The sequence below is a fragment of the Berghia stephanieae genome, chromosome 1 (assembly GCF_034508935.2).
Source record: "Berghia stephanieae isolate SIO BIC M18660-M18661 chromosome 1, UCSD_Bste_1.3, whole genome shotgun sequence".
Classification (NCBI taxonomy): Eukaryota; Metazoa; Mollusca; class Gastropoda; order Nudibranchia; family Aeolidiidae; genus Berghia; species Berghia stephanieae.
The window spans coordinates 129,696,863-129,724,362 of record NC_088360.1 but is presented as its reverse complement, the minus strand read 5'-3'; the positions used below and the strand labels follow the sequence as shown (position 1 = coordinate 129,724,362).

Genomic DNA, 27,500 nt, shown 5'->3' with positions numbered 1-27,500 from the left:
CATCTTACACACCAATGCGCTTCATTATGCTTCAGTTATTCGCCCTATGGACCTAACAGATAACGATAAGTATTGAAATGTAAACTCCAATTTATTAAGCGAAGACGAAGTGGCAGAGGACGTCGGATACTTGGTATATGTAGGTCAAGCGGTCTTCTCTTTATTCTTAGTATTTTATCCATGTTCGACGTCTTTATCCGGAAGATGGAAGAGGATGGCAGTGCCAGGTCGTCGGAGTCAATCTCCGGTGTGGGTTAGCCCGAAGGAGGTCGAGACATGAAACCTTTAAGAGGATAACACTGGAGACACAAGGAGGAGATTGCAAGCAGTCTTGTGCTCAGGGAACCACCTGAGCGAACCAGAAGCAGAGGCAGGCAGAATAAAACTTACATTGACTGTCTGCTAGATGACACAGGAATGGACAACACCCGGGAGCTGCGTACGCTTATGGAGGCAGGACAGAATGGCGAAGACTTGTGGCTCATGTTGGGCGCCCCAAGGGGCGGCCTAAGTAAGTAAGTAAGTAAGAAAGACAACACTATTACCTGCGCAATACTGCATTTACACCTGAATACGGTGAGAGAATATGAGTTTTGAGCCTTTCCCAAGGACTCACCGATGCAACACAAAGAGCGGGACTCAAACCATGGACCTGCCGGCCAGAAGGCGAATGCCATGCCACAACAAAAAAAGCCTAGCATAGCACTTTTCTACTCACTTCATTCTTATGAGTATAAACAAAACAATTTGAATGGCGTTGAGAATGTGAAGGTTGTTGAAATATATGACAAAAATGTGTGAATAATATTTGCAATCGTCCAATTATATTTATTTTCCTTCTTCCATTCATTCGTCCTGTATTTATTTGCCCACCCCTTTTCAATCTTTTCATCCACATAAAAGGGCGGTCTATTCAACAGTGCTTTTGCACACAACAAGAATGTTTGGGTTGGTTTTTTTTTTTTTTTTTTTTTTTTTTTTTTTTTTCATTTTGGTCAGAAAACTTTTACTTCGCATCAATAGATATCAAGCCATGTTTGGGTTTGTTTGTTTGTCGTTTTTTTTTTTTTTGTTGTTTTTTTTTCATTTTGGTCAGAAAACTTTTACTTCGCATATCAATAGATGAAAAATAAAGATTTGACAACATCAACATATTATTATCAGTTGAGCGTCATCAATTTTGTTATAGATAGTTAGAAGATGACATCACACAGGTCTTTGTTATTGTTTTTTGTCATCCGCGTTTATGGGTAATGCTCACTGAACTGTATTAACCTGACTATAAACGTTCATGGATACACACAGTTTTATGTGTTGGTCCGTTATACTTCCGGATGGCAATGTTATGAGCTTCTTAGCCAAGCGCATACTATCTATAGATAGAACGAAGATTATGTCACTAAGGTCTTTGTTATTGCATTTTGCCATCCGCGTTTGTGAGTAATTCTCACTAAACTGTATTAACCAGACTATAAACGTTTAAGGTTACACATAGTTTTGTGTGTTGGTCCGTTATGCTTCCGGATGGCAATGTTGTGAGCTTCTTCACCAATCGCATACTATCTACAGATAGTCCTCTTCGTTCTATCTATAGTTATCCGTATCTTCAGATGTTTGAGTATAGATAGTATGCTCTTGGCTTATCTATAGATAGACCGAAGATGACGTCACTCGGGTCTTTGTTATCGTTTTTGCCATCCACGTTTATGAGTAATTCTCACTAAACTGTATGAACCAGACTATAAACACATAGCAAGCCTACACATAGTTTTGTGTGTTGGTCCGTTATACTTCCGGATGGCAATGTTATGAGCTTCTTAGCCAAGCGCATACTATCTAAAGTATGCTCTTGGCTAAGGAGTTCACAACATTGCCATCCGGAAGTTTAACAGACCAACACACAAAACTGTGTAACCATGAACGTTTATAGTCTGGTTAATACAGTTTAGTGAGAATTACTCATAAAGGCGGATGGCAAAAAACAATAACAAAGACTTGAGTGACGTCATGTTCGACCTATCTATAGATAGTATGCAGATGACGTCACTCAGGCCTTTGTTATTGTTTTTGCCATCCGCGTTTGTGAGTTGTTCTCACTAAAGTGTATTAACCAGACTATAAAAGTTCATGGTTACACAGAGTTTGTGTGTTGGTCCGTTATACTTCCGGATGGCAATGTTGTGAACTCCTTGGCCAAGCCCATTCTATCTATAGATAGTATGCAGATGACGTCACTCAGGCCTTTGTTATTGTTTTTGCCATCCGCGTTTGTGAGTTGTTCTCACTAAACTGTATTAAAGACTATAAAAGTTCATGGTTACACAGAGTTTGTGTGTTGGTCCGTTATACTTCCGGATGGCAATGTTGTGAACTCCTTGGCCAAGCGCATTCTATCTATTGATAGTAGAAACGTGTGTGTAAGTCATGCCACACTCGATGATGCTGTTTTGCCCCTACACACATAACGTTCTACCGGCCGGTATACAGGGTAACGGTAAACCGTTTAGCCCATCAATATAAAAAATATCACTCCGATCTTAAAACTAAATACACATTTGAACTCAGCAGGTCCAAATTAACAAGACGTACACGCCTCGATTTAATGCTTATTAACAAAATTAGTTTGATTTAGCTTTAAGATCGGAGTTATATTTTTGATATTGATGAGCTAAACGGTTTACCCTTACCGGTATGCGGCCGGTAGATGGTTAGGTGTGTAGAGAATTAACTCGAGGCGAGTTTCATGTCTCGTATCCCTGTGTCACCGCAAATAGTTGGGGGCGACGAGCACATATTTGCAGGATTTTAATCCGAATGCAACTATTGGCTAAAATTTATATTGTTGTACCACAATGGTAGATGTTTTGCTTAATTAAGTTGAGCTTTTGATATAGCGCAATATCCACTAAACGTGCTCAAAGAAGTCCCTGACCAACAGAAACACTTAACATTTAGAACGAGACATGACCCCTGTGATGCGATATTATATTTTTTTTTCTGATAGAGACAACGCTGTGGCCAGATACTCATTTTACACCTAAGTACGGTGAGAGAATGTGACTATATAAAAAAACTTTTCCAAGGGCTCAACTATGCGCCGAGCAAGGCTCAAACCCAGAAACCTGCGATCCGAAAGCGAGTGTCATACCACAAAACCACATAGCCGTAAGATAGTCAATATTTTTGGTTGGTTTGAGAGTATTTCCACTACAACGATGAGCCAAAAGATAGTATGCGCTTGGCTTAGAAGCTCACAACATTGCCATTCGGAAATATTACGGACCAACACACAAAACTATGTGTAACCATGAACTTTTATAGTCTGGATAATACAGTTAAATGAGAATTACGTATGACCGTGGATGGAAAAAAAATGATAAAAAAGACCAGAGTGACGTCAACTTCATTCTATCTAGAGATAGTATGCGCTTGGCTAAGAAGCTCACATCGGACCAACACACAAAACTATGTGTAACCAGGAATGTTTATAGTCAGGGTTCATACAGTTTAGTGAGAATTACTCACAAACGCGGATGGCAAAAATCAATAACAAAGACCTGAGTGACATCAACTTCATATTATGTATAACAAAGTTGGTTATCAGACGAGACATATATGTACAGGTTGGTTGGGGGTCATTCTAATCCATTGATTGATGAAGTAAAAGTTTTCTGGAGAAAATGGGGTATTTTTTCAAGCATAGCAATCTAAATAGATTAAAAGTATTTGTCACCCATAGCAGTCTAAATATATTTTTGAAGCTTTTTTTATATAGCGCAATATCCACTAAACGTGCTCAAAGCGCTTTACGGGGGGTCACTGGCCAACACTTAACATGTAGGACGGAACATGACGCCTGTTGAGAGATATTACAATTTTTTCAGAGACAACGTTGTTAACTGCCGGGTACTCATTTTACACCTAAATACAGTGAGAGAATGTGAATAAAGAGCCTTCTCCAAGGACTCAACTATGCGCCGAGAGAGGTCTAGAACCCAGGGCCTTCTAATTCGAAAGCGAGTGTTATACAACAAAACCACATATCTGTACAAATAGATGTTTTTGATATTTATTGGACAAAATACATAAATAAGCCACATTGGTTTTGTTAATCAAAATTAAATTGAAAGGGTATTTTCTAAATACATTGAGGCGTTTATGTTGTTACTTTTATAAAAGCTTGTAAACATATTATCTCTTTGTAGGAAGGCTATATCTAGAAAGACATTTCTTTTTAAATATTAACAATTGTTTACAAATGAAAACTCGTTTCTCGCCTAACCCTCGGGATAGACAATAATATATTTGTATATTCGTAGCAAACAAAAACACATGCATTATTGTGTACAGTCTATACAGAACTGGTCAACAATCCTTTGGCAAAGAAAATAATATATTATCCAATGAAATGTAAATTGTCTATAAAGGTAATGTTGATATTTTTCACTTTCTGACAACACTGTGTAGAAGGATCCAGGTATTATAATTAATTGTTATAGTAAAATAAACGAATTTCTAAGGAACGTTTAATGTATTCTTGAGATAATGCTAACTTAAAGGCTATATTTGTTTATGAAATTATTTTTAATTGGTGATCGATTTAATACATTTCAAATTATCGCCGTCTCAAAACGTCAGGGTGAACAAAATGATGAAAATGGATTTGTAGCCACAAACATAAAATTTGGATTAATTCCTCTTCTGGTTTATATACAATATTATATGATTCTTAAACTCTTGCTTTTTGAAATTCTGATGTGTTCCCAACCGCTGCATGAGCTTGCGAGTACGCGTTGGGAACAAAGTTCGAATTCCAAAACGCAAAACTGTAAGAAATCATTTATTCTACCCCCAAATCGATTCCTATTTCGTCTTCTTTGAATAAAATATATATTTGAAAACATTCAAATAATAGACTTCTTTTTAAAGAATCTGATGTTAGTGAAATTTACGTTTGATAATCTGACGTCACAAATTATTATTGTAAACTTGGTATCATTACGCGTTACTATTTTAGGGAGAGGAGTGGAATAAATCCTAGTTCTGGCATTGCACGAAAATGCAAGTTCCTGGTTCTCATTATTTTATTCATAAGTTTACTTCTAGGGTTCAAATTTATCCCGACTTACGGTTTTGAGACGATGGGTCTCATTTTAGAGATTTACATGTGGAAAAAATGTAAAAAGAATATCCTGACGTTTCTTTTCCTCTTCTTCTTCTTCTTCTTCTTCTTCTTCTTCTTCTTCTTCTTCTTCTTCTTCTTCTTCTTTTTCATCATCTTCTTCTTCTTTTCTTCTTCTTCTTCTTCTTCTTCTTCTTCTTCTTCTTCTTCTTCTTCTTCTTCTTCTTCTTCTTCTTCTTCTTCTTCTTCTTCTTCTTCTTCTTCTTCTTCTTCTTCTGCTTCTTTGTTTCTGTTCTGAAGCATATTGCTGCAATTTTCTTCTTCGGGAGTTACAATATATCAAGGCGAATTGAGCATTTCGGCCTGCTTTTCTGCTAGGATGTGCTTCCTTAGCCTTCTGTTATCCAAAACACGTCCAGAAGACAGTGGTGGTATTCTTTTTTAAAAATATTTTTATACTAGATAGGTTGTTTGCCATGTTTACTATTCCTGTCCCTCAGAGGGACAATTCAAAAATATTCATTTGTCCAATTTTCTCTATCCATCTATTTATCACTCAATCAATCTATCTATCTACCTATCTATCTATCTATTTGCATATATATACATACATATATATATATATATATATATATTATATATATATATATATATATATATATTATACATATATATATAATATTCTCCGTGAGAGACTGGTGTGCGAATCTTTAGATATCTCGACTAGTTAAATGAGCCTGAATTAATACATTTTTCTCAACTCATACTTCAACTATAACATTGTAGACAACGTAAGAGGTAATGAAGATGCAAACCGGGGCATCAGACATGAAGCATTCCCAGGTACCAATCTGATGATATATTTCCTCCCAAGTCCTTCGATACATTATTGAAATCCCAAAATTCCAAGTGTGTAACTGGTAAGATGCAGCTTGCGATGTAACGACCGGCCTGTTTGCAACCTTATACCTACTAGCTTGGTGTGCTAAATGCTATAACAAAAGAAGGGGAAGCGAAAAAAAAAATCGGCCGTTAAAAAAAAAAAACAAATCAAACAAACAAACAAAAAACAACCAAAACAAAAAAGCAAAACAAAAATAAAAGCAAAAACAAAAATAACTCTGGTTGATTTCCTCGTATTGATTGATTCCTGAGTGGTCATTGCTAAAATTCAGCTAGCAGTGCCAAGTTAATATGATTCCAGGCCATAGCCACTTTTGTAACATGTCAAGCAGTGGAATCAGTCGCTGACAAAGTGTAGGATTGAAGGTGGCATATTTTTTGTCGTCGGAAGTGCTGGTGTTTACCTTTTCATCTTAAGACTTTACGCTTGCGGCGGCTTATGTCTTGTTGCAGAGGTAAAGCCCGTTGAACAATTCCTCGGGGTTTAGGAGAGAAGGGTCAATAAAAGCAATGTATTGTTATTATTGTTATCATTATTATTATTATTATTATTATTATTATTATTATTATTATTGTTATTATTGTTATATTATTATTATTATTATTATTATTATTATTATTATTATTATTATTATTATTTATTATTATTATTATTATTATTATTATTATTATTATTATTATTATTATTATCATTATTATTATTATTATTATCATCATCATCATTATTATTATCTCATCATTATTATCATAATCATCATCATCATCATCATCATCATCATCATCATCATCGTCGTCGTCGTCGTCGTCGTCGTCATATTTTTTGGTCTGATGTGTGATGCTTTAATTGGTGCTTTGTGCTTAGTAAAAAAGTCCACACCAATCAATCAGCCGGATATAACGTACCGACACACAAATACGTGTAAGCTTAAATGTTTATAGATAGTATGCGCTTGGCGAGGAATCTCACAACATTGCCATACGGAAATTTAACGGACCAACACACAAAACTCTGTGCAACTATAACTTTTAAGTGAGAATTACTCATAAACGTGGATGGCAAAAAAAAACAAAAAACAATAACAAAGACCCAAGTGACGTCAACTTCATTCTATCTATATTAGATTAATACAACTTAGTGTGACATACTCATATAAATGACTGGCTACAAACAATAACAAAGAGCTTAGTGGCGTCCATTTCGTTCTATCTATAGATAGTATGCGCTTGGCAAAGAAACTCACAACATTGCCATCCGGAAATATAACGGACCAACACACAAAACTATGTGTAATCTTGGTCGTTTAAAGTCTGGTTAATACAAATTAGTGAGAATAACTCATAAATGTGGATGGCAAGAAACAATAACAAAGACATGAGTAACGTCATCTATAGATAATTCGAAGTTGATGTCACTCGGGTCTTTGTTATTGTTTTTTGCCATCCACGTTTATGAATAAATCTCACTTAGCTGTATTATCCAGACTATAGAAATTCATGGTTACACAGAGTTCTGTGTGTTGTCCGTTATACTTACGGATGGCAATGTTGTGAGCTACTTAGCCAAGCGCATACTATCCAAAGAAAGAATGAAGTTGACGTCAGGCTCTTTGTTTTTGTTTTTAGACCGTTAATATTGCGAATAGTTGTCACTAAAACATATCAGTCAAACTTTAAGATTACACATAGTTTTGTGTGTTCGTACATTCCATTTGGCGTAGATGTGAGTACTTTATCTAAATGCATAGCTTTAATTGGAAAAATAAAGATAAAAATGGAAATTTAAAAAACGCAGAAAAGTAAACTCCATACTGCGTTTTACAGCATTTACATATATCTATCTTTAAATAATTAACCATTTTCAAATTGTTTGTCTGTGTGTGTGTATGTATATGTGTGTGTGTGTGTGTGTGTGTGTGTGTGTGCATCACATTTGTCACACTATTTTGACACCAAACTGGCAAGAGCAGACGCCTCATAGAAGGGTACGTAACCACGCCCGCCCCTCGGACAATCGTCAGAATGCAAACAATGGCAGTGATTAGTAAACACAACAAATCACACGGGTATTACTATCGAGGGTATGTGTGTAAGTAAAATTCTTTCTGTTCTACAACACATAAACTATGAGCAAATCTTGTGAGTACTATTCACCCAACATGCGTTCTAACAACGTAAACAAGGAACAGGGAGAGGAAGTGTGAAGGTGTGTCATACATTCCGTGTATTCATTTGTCATAAATCTGTTGGTTGACTACATAGCCACCCTTGATTTCACCAGGTACTGAAGTTACACGTTTAAGTAAGATACTCTAAATTTCTGGCCGCCGAATCAATCTTGCCAACACACAAAACTATGTGTAATCTTAAACGTTTATATTCTAACAGATGAGAATTTAGTGAGAACGAATCACCCAAACAAAAACAAAGAGCCGAGTGATGATGACTTTATTCATTCCGTGTCGTTAGACAGCCCCTAAAGAATTATCAGTAATGCTCTTGATCTGCTCGGTCTGGTCTGATTGTTTCGGGTAACAGGCATGTGCAGGAGGTGGCTATGATCAAGTCGTATTGCGTGTCGAAAGTTTAATACAGTGTTTTTACAAGGGACCTAATCAGATTTGACCTCAATCATTTACTGCCAATTTCTGCAGAAAACTTTTACTTAAAATATCGATCGAATAAAATGACCTTCAACGTATCAAAATTGTATCAAACGCTATGTGCTCATATTTGCAGGCCTGATATCCGAACACAATTATGGGTTTGTTTAGCATCGTTATCAATGGACAATATTTTGCGTTGGTTTGAGGGTATTTCCATTACAGCGATGACCCCCTAACGATTTAGATTATCAGAACTGCAAGTGAGTACACGTCGATCAAACGATACGATTCCTTGAGGAATAAAGTTTGGAATTTTAGATTCGTTGAGGGCAATTTTAATCAATTGATGTTTGAAGTAAATAATACTTTTCTGGTAAAAATATGTCTAAAAGTATTATGTCAAAGTCGGTAAAATAGCGATGGTTCTTTTTAGCTAAATGACGTCATCCGGTGTTCTATATCGGTACAGTTTGGCACAGATCGCATATCGATTTAATGGAAGGTGAGGCAGGACGGTGGAAAAGATATAGATCTGAGCAAATGTTTATGAAAGGTGCCAGTCAAAGCAAGAAAGAAAAATACCAAAAAAAAAAAAAACATCAAAAAAAAATCAGTCTACCTCGACTGGGGATCGAACCTGCGACCTATATTCTTCACAAGGGTAGCATTTTACCATACACATTGAACACGAGAGGACGAGGACGAAGACATTTGAGTTGCTCCATTTTTATTTTTGAAAATATCAAATTAATGATTCATCTTGACGTCACTACCACATTATCTCATTCGTCAGTAGTGTTTCATTCATCCTGTGTTGTTGATAAAGGGGAAACCCGAAACGTCTATTTTATCTGTTTTCGTATATTAAATTGAAGCTTACGCTCAATTTCAAATTGTTATTTATTTGATAAAGACGAAGGGAGAAAAATAAAGTTAGTTTCCGTGTCCTAAATAAACGAGAACGGAAGTGAATGGTTCCAGACGAAACATACCAGAATCCACCAATGCAAGGGTTTTGGCAATACTATTGGGTCAAGGTGTGTTAAGGGCATGAAGAAAATTGGACCGCTGTCAAAACAAAAACAATTTTAAACGACTGTGATTAACAGCTTATGCTTATAGTATAATCAATACAAAGCACGGGACAAACTCCTATATTGTTATTATACTCTGAGCTGTAGTCTGAAAAAAAAAACGCGTATTTGAAATTTTGGTTAGAAAACTGGTTCTTCAAATATCAATCAGTTTAAAAAAGACTTTCATCGTGTCAAAAACTCTCAAACCCGGGACTTCAAGGTAGACCTCAATATGGATTTTCAAGATTTGAGAGTTTAAGACAATTTGAGTCTCATTTTAATCGATTAATATTTGAAGGACGAATTTTCTGGCCAAAATCTTTAAAATATGACTTTTCAGAGTATGGCAATATTGCGTTATAATAACAACTCATACAACTGGTGTAGCTCTCGACGCCAACGCTGTCACGGCAACTGACAGATACACCTGCCAAATGCCTGCTAAATATTGAAACTACTTATGTCATAGTTACGTTTACTTTCAACCTTGCCATACGCTCGAGAGTTCTGCGATTTAAACATTTGATTGTTGTCATTGAACAATTACAAAAGAAAAGCTTTCATGGAGAATTCGATTAATTTACGTCAAGGAATTTGATAGGCCCAAATCACTTGTCAGTTTATAATGAAACAACATTAGCTTGCGAGGATTTTGCCAGGATGAAGTATCATTTAAATCGATCTATATTTGAAGAACTAGTTTTCAATTTTTTTAAAATACGTGTCTTTCCTGAGTACGACAGTTAACTGGTTAAAAATACTTGGTTTTTTTCTTCAAATCTCAATCGATTACGATGGTTGCCAACTTTCTAGTTAGTATCTATTTAATACAAATGATATCAGCCGGACGTGAACCAGCGACCTACAGGTCAGAGCATGATTGTCTTACAACAAGACCAGAGAAAGCCCACAAAAAGTCCTAAACTTGAAACTACCAGTAGGTCTAATGTTCGAGTACCGCAATTAGATGCGCCAAGCTGAGTCCTTGTGAAGGCCTCTCTACTCACATTCTCTTGCCGTTTTAGGTGTAAAATGAGAACCAGGCCGGTAACAGCTTTTCTATGTCGAAATAAATGATTCAATATCGCCTTTACAGGCATTGTGACTTATCTCTATGTTGCACATTTTGTTGGTTGACACCTTGTAAAGCACTTTGAGCACATTTTGTGGATATTGCCTTACATAAAAGCTTTCTTTTGTAGATTACAAATCGTTGAATCCCATACGTATCCTTCTGAATGGGCACTTATATTAATAATGATGATAAATATAGGGTAGGAGAAGTACAAACTACCGGGTGCCGTATCAATTGGATCTCGAATTTGGCTCTCGGACACCGTGTTATTTTTATTCTCTGTTTTCATCTGGCACTTCTCCCTATCCTATATTTTCTCATATCAATCCTTCATAACTTTTTTCAGATAAAATAATTCAACACAATTGTTATTCATGGCATTGATAATTTAATTTAATATTTAATTTGAACGAGTGGGATGGGTATATTTATCAAATGTACAGATACATGAAAAATTGTTTACAAAAGGCACCAGATATTTTGATAACATCATGACAAATTTCATTTGAAAAAGGACGGATATAAAATTGAGTGAAAACAATTTATTTAATACTGGCAATGACGAGATTTGAGATAAAACATTTAACATTAAATTTGTTGTAAATCAGGTTTGACCTATAAATCAGACCAACGTGTGCTTATTAGCAGGTCTGATAACGGAACGCAACTCTGGCCTTGATTTACCATTTATTGTAATGGATAATATTTTGCTTTGGTTTCGAAGTATTTCCGTTACAACTATGAGATTGTGTCAATTTGGGTTATCATAGTTTCAAGTATGTTTCAGACCGTGGTGTAGGTACCAACTTATAATGTCTAATAACCCAACTTGGTCTCAGCGTTGTAATGGAAATACTCTCAACACCAAACAGAAAACAAAGACAATGTTTATCAAATTAAATAACTTATAAAATATACTGACAGTAAAACAGTTTTGAATATTACAACGGAAAGTATTCATAACTAATTTGTGAATGTCTTCTGACAAATTACTGGTCGGACACGATGACTCACAAATTCCACACGAGCATCATCAGCATGGCGTGTTTTGGAACAACTTAAACAACAATTAGTGAATCACATACATCATGGGCTGAAAAAGGTTATAGACAAATGGATGATGATGATGATGATGATGATGATGATGATGATGATGATGATGATGATGATGATGATGATGATGATGATGATGATGATGGTGATGATGATGATGGTGATGATGATGATGATGTGATGTGATGATGATGATGGATGATGATGATGGTGATGATGATGATGATGAGATGATGATTGATGATGATGATGATGATGATGATGGATGATGATGATGATGATGATGAATGATGATGATGATGATGATGATGATGATGATGATGATGATGGATGATGATGATGATGATGATGATGATGATGATGATGATGATGATGAATGATGATGATGATGATGATGATGAATGATGATGATGATGATGATGATGATGATGATGATGATGATGATGAAAGAGATGATGATGATGATGATGATGATGATGATGATGATGATGATGATGATGATGATGATATTGATGATGATGATGATGATGATGATGATGATGATGATGATGATGATGATGATGATGATGATGATGATGATGATGATGACTGTATTAGATGGGGATAAGAACGTTGCCGACAAAACATTGGTAAAGATGATGAAGTAATTTATACCGATGGCCATAATGACAAAGATACACAAAACAAGTAAAAGATTGCCATATTCTCACACACACACAAAAAAAAAAAAAACAAACAAAAAAAAAACACTGGGTTTTGATTTCTTTTCGAAATTTCGGACAGACTATTTTCATTTTAATTATCATCGGTTTAAATTATCCTCAACTTTCCTAAAAGTCCAAAATGCTGACACTTTGTTTAGATAGTATGCGCTTGGCTCAGAAACTCACAACATTGCCATCAGGAAATATAATGAACCAACACACAAAACTATGTGCAACCTTAAACGTTTATAGTCTAGTTAATGCAGTTTAGTGAGAATTACTCATAAACGCGGATGGCAATGTTGTAAGCTTCTTAGCCAAGCGCAAACTATCTATAGATAGTGTGCGCTTGAATAAGAAACTCACAACATTGCCATCCGGAAATATAAGGGACCAACACAAAAAACTACGTGTAACCTTAAACGTTTATAGTCCAGTTTAATACAGTTTAGTGAGAATCATTCATAAACATGGATGGCAAAAAGCAATAACGAAGACCTGAGTGACGTCAGCTTCATTCTATCTATAAGTCTCAGGTTTGAGGGTATTTTGACATTGTAATCGATCGACATTTTAAGTAAGTTATTTGGCCAAAATTCATAATGATAATGGTGTCAGTGGCCGATGGGCTGCCGTTATCATGGAAAATTCTGGTTCCGATAATAATATTATGTCTTTCGGTAAGGTGCTTTGCACATATTTATTACCCCACTCGAATCAGGTGTGAATGAGTACCTTGTTGTAAGTAATGACGGATAATGTAAGAATGCAGGTACAAAATAGGTACAGAACGCGTGAAATAAAAATATTGTTCCATATGGCCTGTTGGCGGAAATTGTGAAGCGCATTGAGCATGGTAAATGCTCTACATATTTGTTGAGATTTTTTATTTATAATACGGCTGAATGAAAGTGAATGGTAACCATGGATACAATAACAAAAAATCTGAATGGGGTAATCATGATTAGAAAAACAATACTGAAAGTGATAACCATTAGTACAATAATAAACATACCGGATGTGGTAACCATGGATACAATAGCAAACAAACAGAAGATGAGTATAATACAAAAGTAGGTTATTTCGTTTCCCAACCGGATCACACCGTATTATTATTATCAATACTGTAACGGTCAAGAATAATGATGAATGATTGGTAGTATCCAATTGTATCGCATAGGCTAGATATGGCCTTTTTAACTACTACATTAGGGGTTGTGTCAAAATGTCGCTTTCGTGGCATTTGCCATAAAATTATTCTAATAATAAGTCATCTGAAAAAAAAAACAGCTAAGGATCAGAATTGTCTCCATCGCTTTCTATCAGTTGAATAATGTTTTTAAAAACGGTCGATCTAGCTTGAATAGAATAGCAGAAATAGCTTCTTAGGGTTCAAAATAATGTGAACTTTGTCCACGATGCCTCGATAATTTAAAAAGTTATATCTCCTATAAAATTGATGCCAGATCGTCAGTTTTTATCATTGAATACAGAGAAACTGATTAAAGCAAATTTTCCTAATTTAATTTTTAGTCCAAATAAATAACTTAGTATTGGCGTACTTCTGTGGCAAACGTGACGACAACGACCGTTTAGCACAGCATCGGTAACGACTTCGGGAGCGGGCACTGATGTGTGATAAAAATTTGAAAAGATGTGTATGAAACAAATGGCAGACAATGGATAAATAAGAATAGTTTTAAATAGTCATCCCGAAAAATCAGCCTGATTTTTGCTTGTATTCATGTATCTTTCTGCCCGATAACTTAGTCGGTAGAGCACTTGCTTCACACTCAAAGCGACTGATCTAGATCCCGGATGCAATCGAGATTGTTATTTTTGTCTGACAACTCTTTCCACTCAGCTGTGATAGCCGGACCTGTTAGAGTTAGTTAGATCTGGTGGAAAATACTTTGCGATAGACTAGCGTTCTGTCCAAATGGTAGCAGGAAATTTATATTCTCCGTTTCTCGATATTGAAACCGGGATAAACTCCGATGGCCAAATGGCTCTGAAGGACAAACAACGTTTGTCTGGAATTTGTTATAATATATGCACATCTTTTCAGAGTTCTAACAAGTACAGCACATGTAAAAGGTTATATTGTCAATGTGGTTTAATACCCACGTGCACTTATTTGCAGGTCTGATAACCCATTCATTATGGGCTCATTGCTGTAGTGATAACCCAATCCTTATGTTGCAATGGAAATCTAAAAAAATGACGCAAAATATTGTTGTAATGAACAAGGCCCATTAGTGGGTTCGGGTGTCAGACCTGCATATAGGTACACGTCGTTAGTAACACATTATTACAAAATTGTGTAAATTACACCAAAAAGTTTTGTTTGGTCTTAATTTTCCATTGCTATTAAAAGTTATAAATTTACAACAGCTCCGTCGGTAAAACTACTGCTTATTTTAAAGACGTTCATTTTTAATGCGTTGAGAAATTTTTGAACGTAAATTATTGCAGATAATCTGAGTTGTTGTTTTTTGTGGGTTTTTTTTTTTTTGGTTGTTAAAGCATTACTTTAACTGTTACAATAGTATCCAGAAAACAGAAATTGAAGAAGACTGGAATGCTTCACTGGACAAACTTACAGATAATTTTCTATCATTCGAAACAATATGAACAATTTGTTCTAGTGCATTGATTCAGTGACAAGCTATCTCAATTTATAATCCTACACTTTTTTGTCAAAACTCCATTCGCAATAATATATTTCAATGAAAAAAAATAAAAATGGGACCAAGATCGATCCCGAGTGCAGTCGAGATTTCATTTTTTCTGAACCCCCCCCCCCCCCCCCCCGGCTGTCCACCCAGCAGTGATTGGGTAGCTGGATCTGTTGGATCTGGCAGAAGGTACTTTGCGATAGACTAGCATCATATCCAAAGGATAGCAAGCAATTGCTATTGTCCGTTTCACACTATAGAAACCAGGATAAACTCCGGCTCCATGGGCCTCATGGCTCGGAGGGACACCATAACAGTGAGAGAAAAACATTTCTATCATTTTTTTTATAAATTCAGTTTAAAAATTGAAATACATCCCAATGACAATATAAATATGGTATTATGTCGGGGTAAATCTGACGTGTACTCATACACAGGTCTGATTAACTAAATTTTTATGGCTCATTGTTGTAATGAAAATACTATCAAACAATGGTTTACTTAGATGCAGGTCTGATGATCAAAAATATTATGGCGGCCTCATTGGTGTAACGGAGGACTATATTTTCACACCAATACAAAAGATTGTCCATTACAACAATGTTAAATCAAGCGCGTAAAATTGCGTTCGGTTATCAGACCGGCTAATACGTACACTTTATGGTGGACCAGATAACGAAAAGTTAGATTCAAGTTAAAACGATCAGAACGACAAATATATTGGCATGTTTGGAAACTGTATTCATTTTCCTCGATAAAACATAAGGATGACGTTGCTGCTAAAAGCTCGAAGATATAATAACAATAATTATAAAATGGAATAGAAGCTTCAACTTTATGTACGGAGATTAATTATGGGAACGTTTCGGGTTTCCTATTTGTCAACAAAACTAGATAAACGAGACACTAAATTTGGATGTTTTTTTTAAGTTTCCGATTTGTAAAAATAAAAACACGAGTGTTTCATTACTCATGTTTTGTCGACAAAGGTTAAGTCCGAAACGTCCACATTATCAGTCTTCGTAAGTTAAACTGAAGCTTATATTCCATTTTATCATTTTTCTCAATGAAATAATATACAAACTTAACCCACGACCAATTTCTTTTAATAAGAGCTCAGCATTTAAACCAACACGACGTAATACCACTTTGAGGCGTTTGCTAAGAAATATCAGAACTAAGATGTTATTCTAAACTCCTGGATTGAAAGCTCTTTGACGTGTTTTAAATATAATTTAGACATTACAAAACGTGAATACAATATGATATATAATTCGTCAGTTTTTATCATTGAATACAGAGAAACTGATTAAAGCAAATTTTCCTAATTTAATTTTTAGTCCAAATAAATAACTTAGTATTGGCGTACTTCTGTGGCAAACGTGACGACAACGACCGTTTAGCACAGCATCGGTAACGACTTCGGGAGCGGGCACTGATGTGTGATAAAAATTTGAAAAGATGTGTATGAAACAAATGGCAGACAATGGATAAATAAGAATAGTTTTAAATAGTCATCCCGAAAAATCAGCCTGATTTTTGCTTGTATTCATGTATCTTTCTGCCCCGATAACTTAGTCGGTAGAGCACTTGCTTCACACTCAAAGCGACTGATCTAGATCCCGGATGCAATCGAGATTGTTATTTTTGTCTGACAACTCTTTCCACTCAGCTGTGATAGCCGGACCTGTTAGAGTTAGTTAGATCTGGGAGTTAGTTTGGAAACTGTATTCATTTTCCTCGATAAAACATAAGGATGACGTTGCTGCTAAAAGCTCGAAGATATAATAACAATAATTATAAAATGGAATAGAAGCTTCAACTTTATGTACGGAGATTAATTATGGGAACGTTTCGGGTTTCCTATTTGTCAACAAAACTAGATAAACGAGACACTAAATTTGGATGTTTTTTTAAGTTTCCCCTTTGTAAAAATAAAAACACGAGTGTTTCATTACTCATGTTTTGTCGACAAAGGTTAAGTCCGAAACGTCCACATTATCAGTCTTCGTAAGTTAAACTGAAGCTTATATTCCATTTTATCATTTTTCTCAATGAAATAATATACAAACTTAACCCACGACCAATTTCTTTTAATAAGAGCTCAGCATTTAAACCAACACGACGTAATACCACTTTGAGGCGTTTGCTAAGAAATATCAGAACTAAGATGTTATTCTAAACTCCTGGATTGAAAGCTCTTTGACGTGTTTTAAATATAATTTAGACATTACAAAACGTGAATACAATATGATATATAATTCCCTTTCTTCGTCGCAAAGGGATAGTTTTCTTCACGGTATATTCTAGGGAAAACTTAGAAATGCCCCCGTTGTCAGCCGCAATGTAGCGCCACAAAGTGAGCGAAATGGGTTGTATATTTCTTGCTCAACATAAACATGAGATGCGCCAGCGGGGCTAGAACTCCTCTTTGTTTTCTATAATGATCACGCTCTTCCGTTATTTATGTGTCCCTAACAAGGCAAAATCAATGACTCTTGTTTTGCAGTCTTTGATCTTATAAGATATAAACAGCTTCTTCAAACAAAACTTCAATACAAAGCATTGAGTATTCTGTCGTGCTCTGGAAAAACACATATTTAGAAATTTGGCCAGAAAACTCGTCCTTCAAATATCGATCGATTTAAATGACCCTCGTCTTAGCAAAAACTGTCAAACCTGGGACTTCACGAAGTACCAGGTTTGAAATTTTTGCTAAAACGAAGATCATTTAAATCGACCAATATTTGAAGGACGAGTTTTCTGGCCAAATTTCAAAATATGTATTTTTTTTTCAAGAGTACGAAAGCATTGTATTTTAAGCAATGGCCGAGCTTTCAGATCTTAAATCAACAATATTTCATACAAAACACTTAAACACAATGTTGACAGAAACACTCATGGAGGGCAGGAATACACAAGTTCTTTTGATTCGCTTGAGATGCTCTGCGCCCATCTCTCATTTTAAAGAACAATTTTGTTTGCAAATCGTTAAAGAGTAAATCAAGTCACATAGGTAACAATATTACCAATAACAAAACGAACTTTCCCGAGTTTAAACAAATATTCAAAAATGAATTAACTGAATCACACAATAAATATGTTCAATGTCAGATACTGACTTAATGTACATCAAATAGTATGGGTATTGTAAACACTATGTGCCGTGACAGTACCAGTCATGAGGAGAAATAAATCAACATAACCTTCAATTTGCGTGTCTTTCGTTTTCATAAGAAATATCACATTTATTCCTCTCGATTGCCGGTGGGTCTTTTTGACAATTACACAGGAAGTCCCAAAATAAACGATCACGCTTTGACAGGTGCTACTTTTTTCTCGGTTTTGATACGGGCTGGAGTGTTTTGATAAATGGGTGGTTTGCTAGTGAGAGTTTCTGGAGCACCATTTGCTAGATTGGTTTCTTCTTTCACCTTATCGATAAAAGCTGTGTCACTAAGGTCCGTGTTCTCGCCGTCTCGTTGGTGTGTCGGACTCGATCGCTCGAAATCTCGACGCTCAATCGCTCCGAGTTTTTCCCGAAGAAGTTTCTCAGCTTCTGATCCTTCTTCAGAGGACATAAGCAAACCGGCGTGCTTCTTTCTCTTTCGCTTTGATTTCCCATTGGTTTGGGAATCGTGGCAAGAAGATATAGGAAGCAACAGAGCCGAGCTTTGCGTGCTCGATCTCGACATGCTCGTGTCTCCATCTACGTAAGTGTGTTGAGGACTGACTGGGTGTGTTGAAGGTCTGTCTGCTGCAGACTGTTCCTGTTGTAAAAGATTCATAAAAGTTGCTTCTCTTTTGAAGTTGAAGGGACTGGTATCTCGACTGGTGTGGTTACTACTATTGGCAGTTGAAGACGTGAGGGTAAAGCTAGTGTTGTTGGTTTTTCTAGAGTTGCATATATTCGGGAGTTTGACTCCATCTTCGTTACGATGGGTGAGAAATGGCCTGCCGTGGGCATCAGCCAATTCCGTGCTGTCGTTGAGTCTTGTTGAACGTGGAGATTCAGGATGCTCTCCCCAATACGCCACCAAGGAAGGACAACTCGGAGAGCGACAGATCCTGGATCTACGATCCCTACACCTTCCCTTGCCCTTTTGACCAGTGTGTCTGTCACTGAATAGACTAGTGACGCTGTTACTCTCCGTGCGATCTATCGTTGGCAATTTGAACGGCGTGCTAGATTCGGAAGCGGGAGCCGAGGAATATGGCTTGAGAGATGTGTTGTACGCGTCTTGGTGATTTGTCCCCCCGTAGTTGTGGAGATCTCTCGATTTGTTTTCCTTGTTGAAGATACTTTTATTATTATTGTTGTTATTATTTCCGTGACCTTTTTCGTTTTTGGGTGTTGCCAAGGATTTGATGGATGGGAGGAAAGGTTCGTCCTTCAGAGATGGGACACACCCTGGTCTGTCCGACTGGTCGTTGAGTAGAGGCATCATGACCACCCCGATCTGTGTTTATAGGACTCTTTCAGAATAGACAGGAGACTGTTTAATGATGTCAAAAGTAAACAGCCCCGATATATTCAACGTTAAGTTATCAAATAACACTTTTAACTCTGCATGGGTAACTTCATGTGATTTTCCATTTTGTTATGGCGTTGTTTTGAAATCCAGTAAAAAATAATGAAATGCTTTTTCAGTTATGAAAACGATCAAATTCAACTCCAATCGTGTTTGTATTTTCTTGTGAATGAAACATGAGTTGTTTTTTCCACCAACCTGCGAATGAGAAAAATTAAAATATATAAAATGGTACATCTATATTCATGAATCTAATCAAAGTTTTCATTCAACAATGAAATGTAGATAAAGGATGGTCCGTATGCATTATACACAACCCTTACAATTGAACGATTAATCCCAGTCAATTCCGGTTAATGATAGCACCGAGCTCACGTTTTATCCTTAATATAGGTGAATAACATCCGGGAGGTAAACAAATTTGCACACATATGAAACAGTTTTACAGTTTTACCTTGAAATAAATAATAAAGGCGATTTTAATCTAAACAAAACAGAACCAACATAACATCCGGTAAGCTTTAATAATACCCACTCCTACACAAACAGGCCCGAATATCGTTCTACCTCTTCGGTTAGATAAACTCTCATAACAAAGCTAAAAATACAGACGTCCATCGGCTACCATCGACCAGCAACAATGACCGGCGGGCAGTTATTACACCCCACCATGTTTTGGCTGAAGCTAATCAAGGGAAAATATAGATCGTAATGATATTCTGTTGTATGGAGACAAAACGCTTATATCTACATACACACACACACACACACACACACACACACACACTATATATATATATATATATATATATATATATATATATATATATATTGGCCAGTCAAAGTGGATACCAAGCAGTAAAGATAAATATAAAAGCTTCAAATTTTCAAAAAAGCAGAAATAAAAATACCAAAACATTGAAAGTTTTTGACACAAAACCCTTTTTCAGCCAATAACAAAAAATAAGCTAAAAAATTAAATACATCTCGCAAGATCCAGACAGACAGCAGGCCAGAAAACTTTTACTTCAATATATCGATACATGTCGATTAAAATATAAACCTGACACTTCTTTGATTTCTCAGATTTGACAAGATGGGAGTCGTTTTAGTTGATCGATGTTTGAAATAAAAGTTTTCTGGCACAAATGACAAAATAATGATCTTTTGTCAAAGTACATCCTAGATATTATGATTATAATGGGAGTGTGTTGATTTCGGCCCTCTGTGGTCCAGGGATTTAGCACTGATTGCAGGCGAATGGGATTAACGATTCTCATCGGAAAATGGTATTGGTATCGTCACGGTTCGTGTCTCATCGATTATTCCAGTACTCGATTAGCACTCAACACGAGAAAGCCAACGTTTTCCTATACGAAGACAGTTTCATATACACAGTGCCGTTTTAAACTAAAAATTGTTAATCGGGATTGGCTCCAATGAGCCGAGACCAATCTGTCAATTGACCACACAGCCGGTAGTCTTCATGCCTTGTATCAGTAGCCACACGGTTCCCTTCTACTGTCGAACTCAATCACTCACACTTTGAATCAAAAAAACATTCACAGGTTACCGGAACTACTTGGGTGGATTTGCTCCATTTCAATGTCAACTCTCCCACTTTGAGTTCTATTTTCCAGTCTATAATTCTATGTTAGTCTATTGTGTCTCTTCTCTATTGACGTCAGACTAGCAGATCAGTGAATAACATGGACGACTAGAGAATTCAGGACTCTTTGTTTTCAAACATGCCCGCATTACCCCCACTCTTTCTCTCTCTCTCTCTCTCTCTCTCTCTCTCTCTCTCTCTCTCTCTCTCTCTCTCTCTCTCTCTCTTTGTATATAGCTATCTACCTATCTATCAATCTATATATATATATATATATATATATATATATATATATATATATATAGAATCGTGTTTGATACAAATATGGTACGAAAAGTGCTCGACATGTAGTAATGGAGCGAATTATTATTTTTTAAATATTTACCACAAAGTTTGAGACAGTCTACATTAATGTTTCAGGCTTAATTAGCCATCGTCAGGACTGAGTTGGTTTGTTGACTGTTGTTGTTTGTTGAAGAGGTCTAATATATATATATTTCTATTTCTCTATCTATCTCTCTCATCTCCAGTCAATATTTCTTAGTCAGTATATTGTGTCTCTCTATTGACGTGGGACTAGCGGATCAGGGATTAAAATGGACAATTAGATATATCATGACTCTATGTTTTCAAAATACCCTCTCAACCCCTCTACCCCCCCCCCCTCCTCTCTCTCTCTCTCTCTCTCTCTCTCTCTCTCTCTCTCTCTATCTATCTATCTATCTATTTATCTATCTCTATCTCTCTCTCTCATTCTTCCCATTTTGTATTCTTACATTTTCATAGATATGCGAATGACGTGTTATAATGCGTGTACAATTTGGAACCGAAATCGCTCACTTCTTGACCTCAAGGATCCATTTAATTCCCGACATTAACAAAATTCGTATATTACAAACATCATCATCATCATCATCATCATCATCATCATCATCATCATCATCATCATCATCATCATCAAAGACATCGCTCTGAAAACCGTCACTACCACCGTTATTATTACCATCCAACAATCCTCGTCGTTACAATAAACAATAAATCCGTTCTCTACCTGTATGTGATAAATATTGATAATTTTATATTAAATTAAATGCGCATCTCGATTTGGCTGACTAAATAATAACTTTTTTTTTTTTAATTATGCCTTTCCCCCCACGACATTATAAGATATCGTCGCCTAGGCATTCCAGGAAGAAATATAGATAATTCATCAAACAAGATGTCTGATGTCAACAGGAATCACCCATGTTGTCCAAGAGAGCAAATTGGGGGTTAATAATCTTGTTCAATGAGAAAAACCCAAATTAATTACAAATAATGTTAGAAATAACACAAGACATACGTCAAGGTCAACTTCAAAACCGTTTAGAGGATACAGCGTGGTTACCTTAAGCTTGTATATAGTACAATATCCACTAAACTTGCTCAAAGTGCAAAGGGTCAGTGGCCAACGGCAATACGTAATATGTAGAACGAGACATGATGCACCTGAGTGCGGTGAGAGAAAGAGAATGTGAGTATAGAACCTTTTCCAAGGACTCGGCCATGCGCCGCTCAGAGCGGGACTCGAATCCGACAATCCGAAGGCGAGTGTCATATCACTTGACAACATAGATCTGAATATTTCATTGGCTGGTAAATTGATAATATCAAATTAATTTAATTTACGAACTCTTATAACCCATTTACACGGATTCACAGTGTTCAATGTACTTAACATTGCCTAAATGTTATTTCCCCAAGCAAACACAAATGGCCATATCATACGGTACAAGTCGAAAATTAGACGGTTTTGATTTTGTAAAAACACTTTGACAATGTTCATCACAGTCTGTAACCAAGTACCCATCCACACCTGGGGTCGATATATCAACGAACAATTCTTCAACCTCGACCGCAATCTATCTATATTAACTCAATATTGACGTAGCTTTTAATGCACACAGGAGTCACTAAAACATGCTTGTGCTACTCTTAATAGCTAACACCTCATAACACGAAATCGGTCAGAGACTATAAAAACAATTTAACCAGGATTACATTGATACAGCCAGTCATATTTTTGGGTTAGTTATAGCCGGAGGTCATTATTTACAATCAGGAACTCCTGGATTTTATGGCCAATTCAGGAAAATACATTTATTTCATGTTGGCTAGAAAAAAAAAGTATAGGTTGTATCTCAAACGCCGATCGATTAAAACGACCCTCGTCGTGTCAAAAGTTTCAGATCTGACACGCCATAGGTTGTCAGTTTTGAGTTGCTTTTTGTGGACAAGTTTTAAGTCATTTTATTCGATTAATATTTGAAGTAAATGTTTTCTGGCCAAAACGGAAATGTCAAAATATATGGCTATGTTGAATTTGGCCGCAAACCGTCACAAATCCCCCATCTTGAATATTTTGTGAGTATTGGAATCCAACCAGGCGTAAATTCCAGCACAAACGTTATTGGACAATTCATTTATTGGAATAGGTGGGTGCATTAACTTATTCAACCCTAACACCGACTATATCCGTAGTATACCCGGGGTTACTTTTACCCCATGCCTATTTATTACATTTTTCTGAGACAGATTTTAGGCGTATTAACAAAGCTAATGACAATGTTCTTAATTTTTACATGTTAATGTAGTTGAATAAAACGAGGCCATTTCAAATAAAATTTTTCCAATTTTGAAATGTAGTAAAAATCTCTAGGATTGAGCGAGTTAAAGACATTTAATTGTTGGTCTGGCTAGTCGGTTATTTAGACGGGTTTGCGGTCTAGTCGTATGGCATGTAAACATTCAAGTGTGACATGTAGGTCTCGAGTTTGAGTCCCAATGTTAGTGGGGTTAATAATTTCTCCTTACCGATATTTTCATGGGGTTTTTTTCTCTCGACGTGTTTTACTTAACCTATAAAAAACTGATATTATAAAACTCTAATAGTGGTTTGACACTCGCTTTCGGATCGGAAAGTCCTGGATTCGAGCCTCGCTCGGCGCATAGTTGAGTCTTTGGAAACGTCTATTTACTCATATTCTCTCACCGTACTCAGGAGTAAAATGAGAACCTGGTCGTTAACAGCGTTGTCTCAGTCTGAAATAAAGTGTAATATCACCTAACAGGCGTCATGTCTCGTTCTATATGTTACGTGTTGCTGTTGGTCAGGGACCCTTTGTAAAGCGCTTTGAGCACGTTTAGTGGATATTGCGCTATATAAAAGCTCACGTATTTGTTGTTGTTTTTTAATTTAAAAACAATAAATGCATGCTATACCTAGATTGTTTTATATATATATATATATATATATATATATGTATATATATATATACATATATATATATATGTGTGTGTGTGTGTGTGTGTGTGTGTGTTTGTGTTTGTTTGTATGTGTGTATATAATATATATATATATATATATATATATATATATATATATGTTGTGAATGACCCTGGTCAACAACAACATTTAACATGTAGGACGGGACATGACGCATGTTAGGCGATATTACAATTTTTCGGACAAAGACAACGCTGTTAACGGCAAGGTACTCATTTTACACCTGAGTACGGTAAAGAGCCTTTTCCAAGGACTCAACTATGCGCCGAGCGCGAGGCTCGAACCCAGGACCTTCCGATCAGAAAGCGAGTGTCATACCACTAGACCACATAGCCGCACAAATACAAACAAATAGAAATGCAAACCGAAGAGGATATATAGGAATTTTCAAAAATAACCCCGCTTCTTCTGCATTTATGGGAAAGATACCAGATTTTGCGCATTGATTTGATTGAAACAATTCCTTTGTACTCTGATAAAACACAATTTAACAATTTTGGCCACACAAGTCAACCTTCAAATATTGCTCGAATAAAATAACCTCAACATGTCAAAGACTTTCAAACCAAGAGCTTCAATGAAGTTTTCAAGGAAGCCCCAAGTTTCAGCTTTTTTGACAAGTTAAGGGTAATCTTACTCGATTGATATTTGAAGGACGAATTTTATGGCCAAATTTTTTTTAAGTTTCTTCAGACTACGGCAGAAATATTATTGGTTATAAATTTTAAAGCGTTCTCTATATTACATACCCAACAAGTACCTCCAAGTATCTCCTACAGTTTGGTGAATGAGAGGTGGGGACAAATAACCAAACCAAACAACAATCAAATAAAAAACAAAACAAAAAGCAAACAAACAAAAACAAAAAAAAAACAAACAAAAAAAAATAATAAACAAAATAATACAAACATTTGAACACGAAGGAGTTTTATTTCGTAATTGTTGATTTTCTTTAACATATTTATTATCCTAGAACAATCGTGTCTAAAATCTGAAATCAAATATTTTAGAGCTTGAACATGAAGGTTTTCCCCAATTGTTTATTGTCGAATGATTGTATTCGGTGTGATTTGAAAGTCAAACGTCGATTGATTAAAAAAACAACAACAACAAACAAACAACAAACAAACTCTCCGGTTTTATGCTCGGCCATGTATTATTGTTCAAACCCCTATTGGAAACCAATACTGTCGTACCCTGAACAAATAAAACACTTTTAAACTTTTGAACAGAAGAGTCGTCCTCAAATAAATATCGATCGATTAAAATCACCTTCATCCTGTCTAAACCTCTCAAACTTGATACTTCAATGATTTCTTCAAAGAAGTCCCAGGTTTCGACAGATTTAAACAAGATGATGGTCGTTTTAATGGATTGATATTTGAAGGACGAGTTTTCTGACCAAATTTTTTTTAAAATCTGTATTTTCAGAGAACGATAGAACGATATGCCTGCATGCACGAGCATGGTATAAAACAACACGGGGTCATAAATTACGAACTCAAAATTAAACACAATAAATGCTACAAACTTGTTCTAGTGTTTGCTCGTGGCCTTTCTGATAGGCATTGATTTGAATTGTTTTTTACTTTCTCTCTCTCTCTCTCTCTCTCTCTCTCTCTCTCTCTCTCTCTCTCTCTCTCTCTCTCTCTCACACACACACACACACACACATACACACACAATTACACAAATACACACATACGTATATATATATATATACCATATTGGCCATATATAAGTGAGTGATACAGTTTATATTTTATATTAGCTCTAACCATAATTTTCGAGCACTTTAGTACCTACGAGTACCCACCAACACTCATAAATAAATAAATATATATATATATATAACCATAACAACAGTGTATTATCAAACTTGTAAATAAGTTCACGTGTACCTAACATAATCAACTCAAGTATTAAAAGGTTTCTTATCTTATAATTCTCCTCTCCTATTTGTTAGTGTGTTTTTTTTTTAATCGCCGTGTTATGGTTTAGTCTAGCTAGACCGTAGCATTTGAACATGTGGAGAGCACGGATTACAATTTACAATTATACGCAAAGCAAAGAAATATTTATAGAGATCGTGCCCAGACGGCGAAAAGTGCGCACCGGTTAATTGTTATGCAAGAGTTATCTGGAATGCTTGAGTGTGTTTAGCAAGAGTTATTGGGAATGATTGGGTGGGTTTTGCAAGAGTTATCGGGTGTGGGCGCGGTGTTAATGAGATTAACAAGAGGTAATTATTTACGATGCTAGTATTGTTATTAAGGGTTCATAGGTTTTTGTCTTGAGAGTGCGTTATTGTGTTTATAATTGCTTGACATTGTTATGTCAGGTTGATTTCACCTACATTATTTATTTTGTTTTATATTTACATACATATATAGTTGTTAACAACGCCACTACCACATTATCTCATTCGTCTGTAGTGTTTCATTCATCCTGTTTTGTTGATAAAGGGATTTTATCTGTTTTCGTATATTAAATTGAAGTTTACATTCAATTTCACATTGTTATATAGTTTTCCAGAGAAGGGCAGTTAACTAGTTAAATACTAGGTCTGGAGAGAAGATAGACATCTGCATTTCAGGCTGCACATAAAGGTCGTTTTTTTGTTTTGTTTTTTACTTTCGCCACAAACATACTTCAATAATGTTAAATAAACCGAAAAAAAAATAATGTCGAACTTGCCCCAATAGAATAGCAGAAATAGTTTCTTAACGATTCAAAAATGTTTGGACAGAAAATTAACTTTGTCCACACTATTTTCGGCCCCTTTGAATAGCTATAACTACTGTTAGTTGCTAGATCATC

General features: G+C 35.9%; 1 protein-coding gene across 3 annotated transcripts in view; it reads right to left on the bottom strand.

Moving 5' to 3' along the window:
• Nucleotides 1-16,304: 16,304 nt before the first annotated feature.
• LOC144963158 (uncharacterized) overlaps nucleotides 16,305-27,500 on the bottom strand; it is a 60,951-nt gene continuing 49,755 nt past the window's right edge. For all 3 annotated transcript variants that reach the window (XM_078896868.1, XM_078896867.1, XM_078896870.1), the window contains exon 2: nucleotides 16,305-19,944. In XM_078896868.1, coding sequence (XP_078752994.1) covers nucleotides 18,526-19,662 — 1,137 coding nt within the window. In that variant the 5' untranslated portion in view covers nucleotides 19,663-19,944 and the 3' untranslated portion in view covers nucleotides 16,305-18,525. The remainder of the gene's footprint in view (nucleotides 19,945-27,500) is intronic.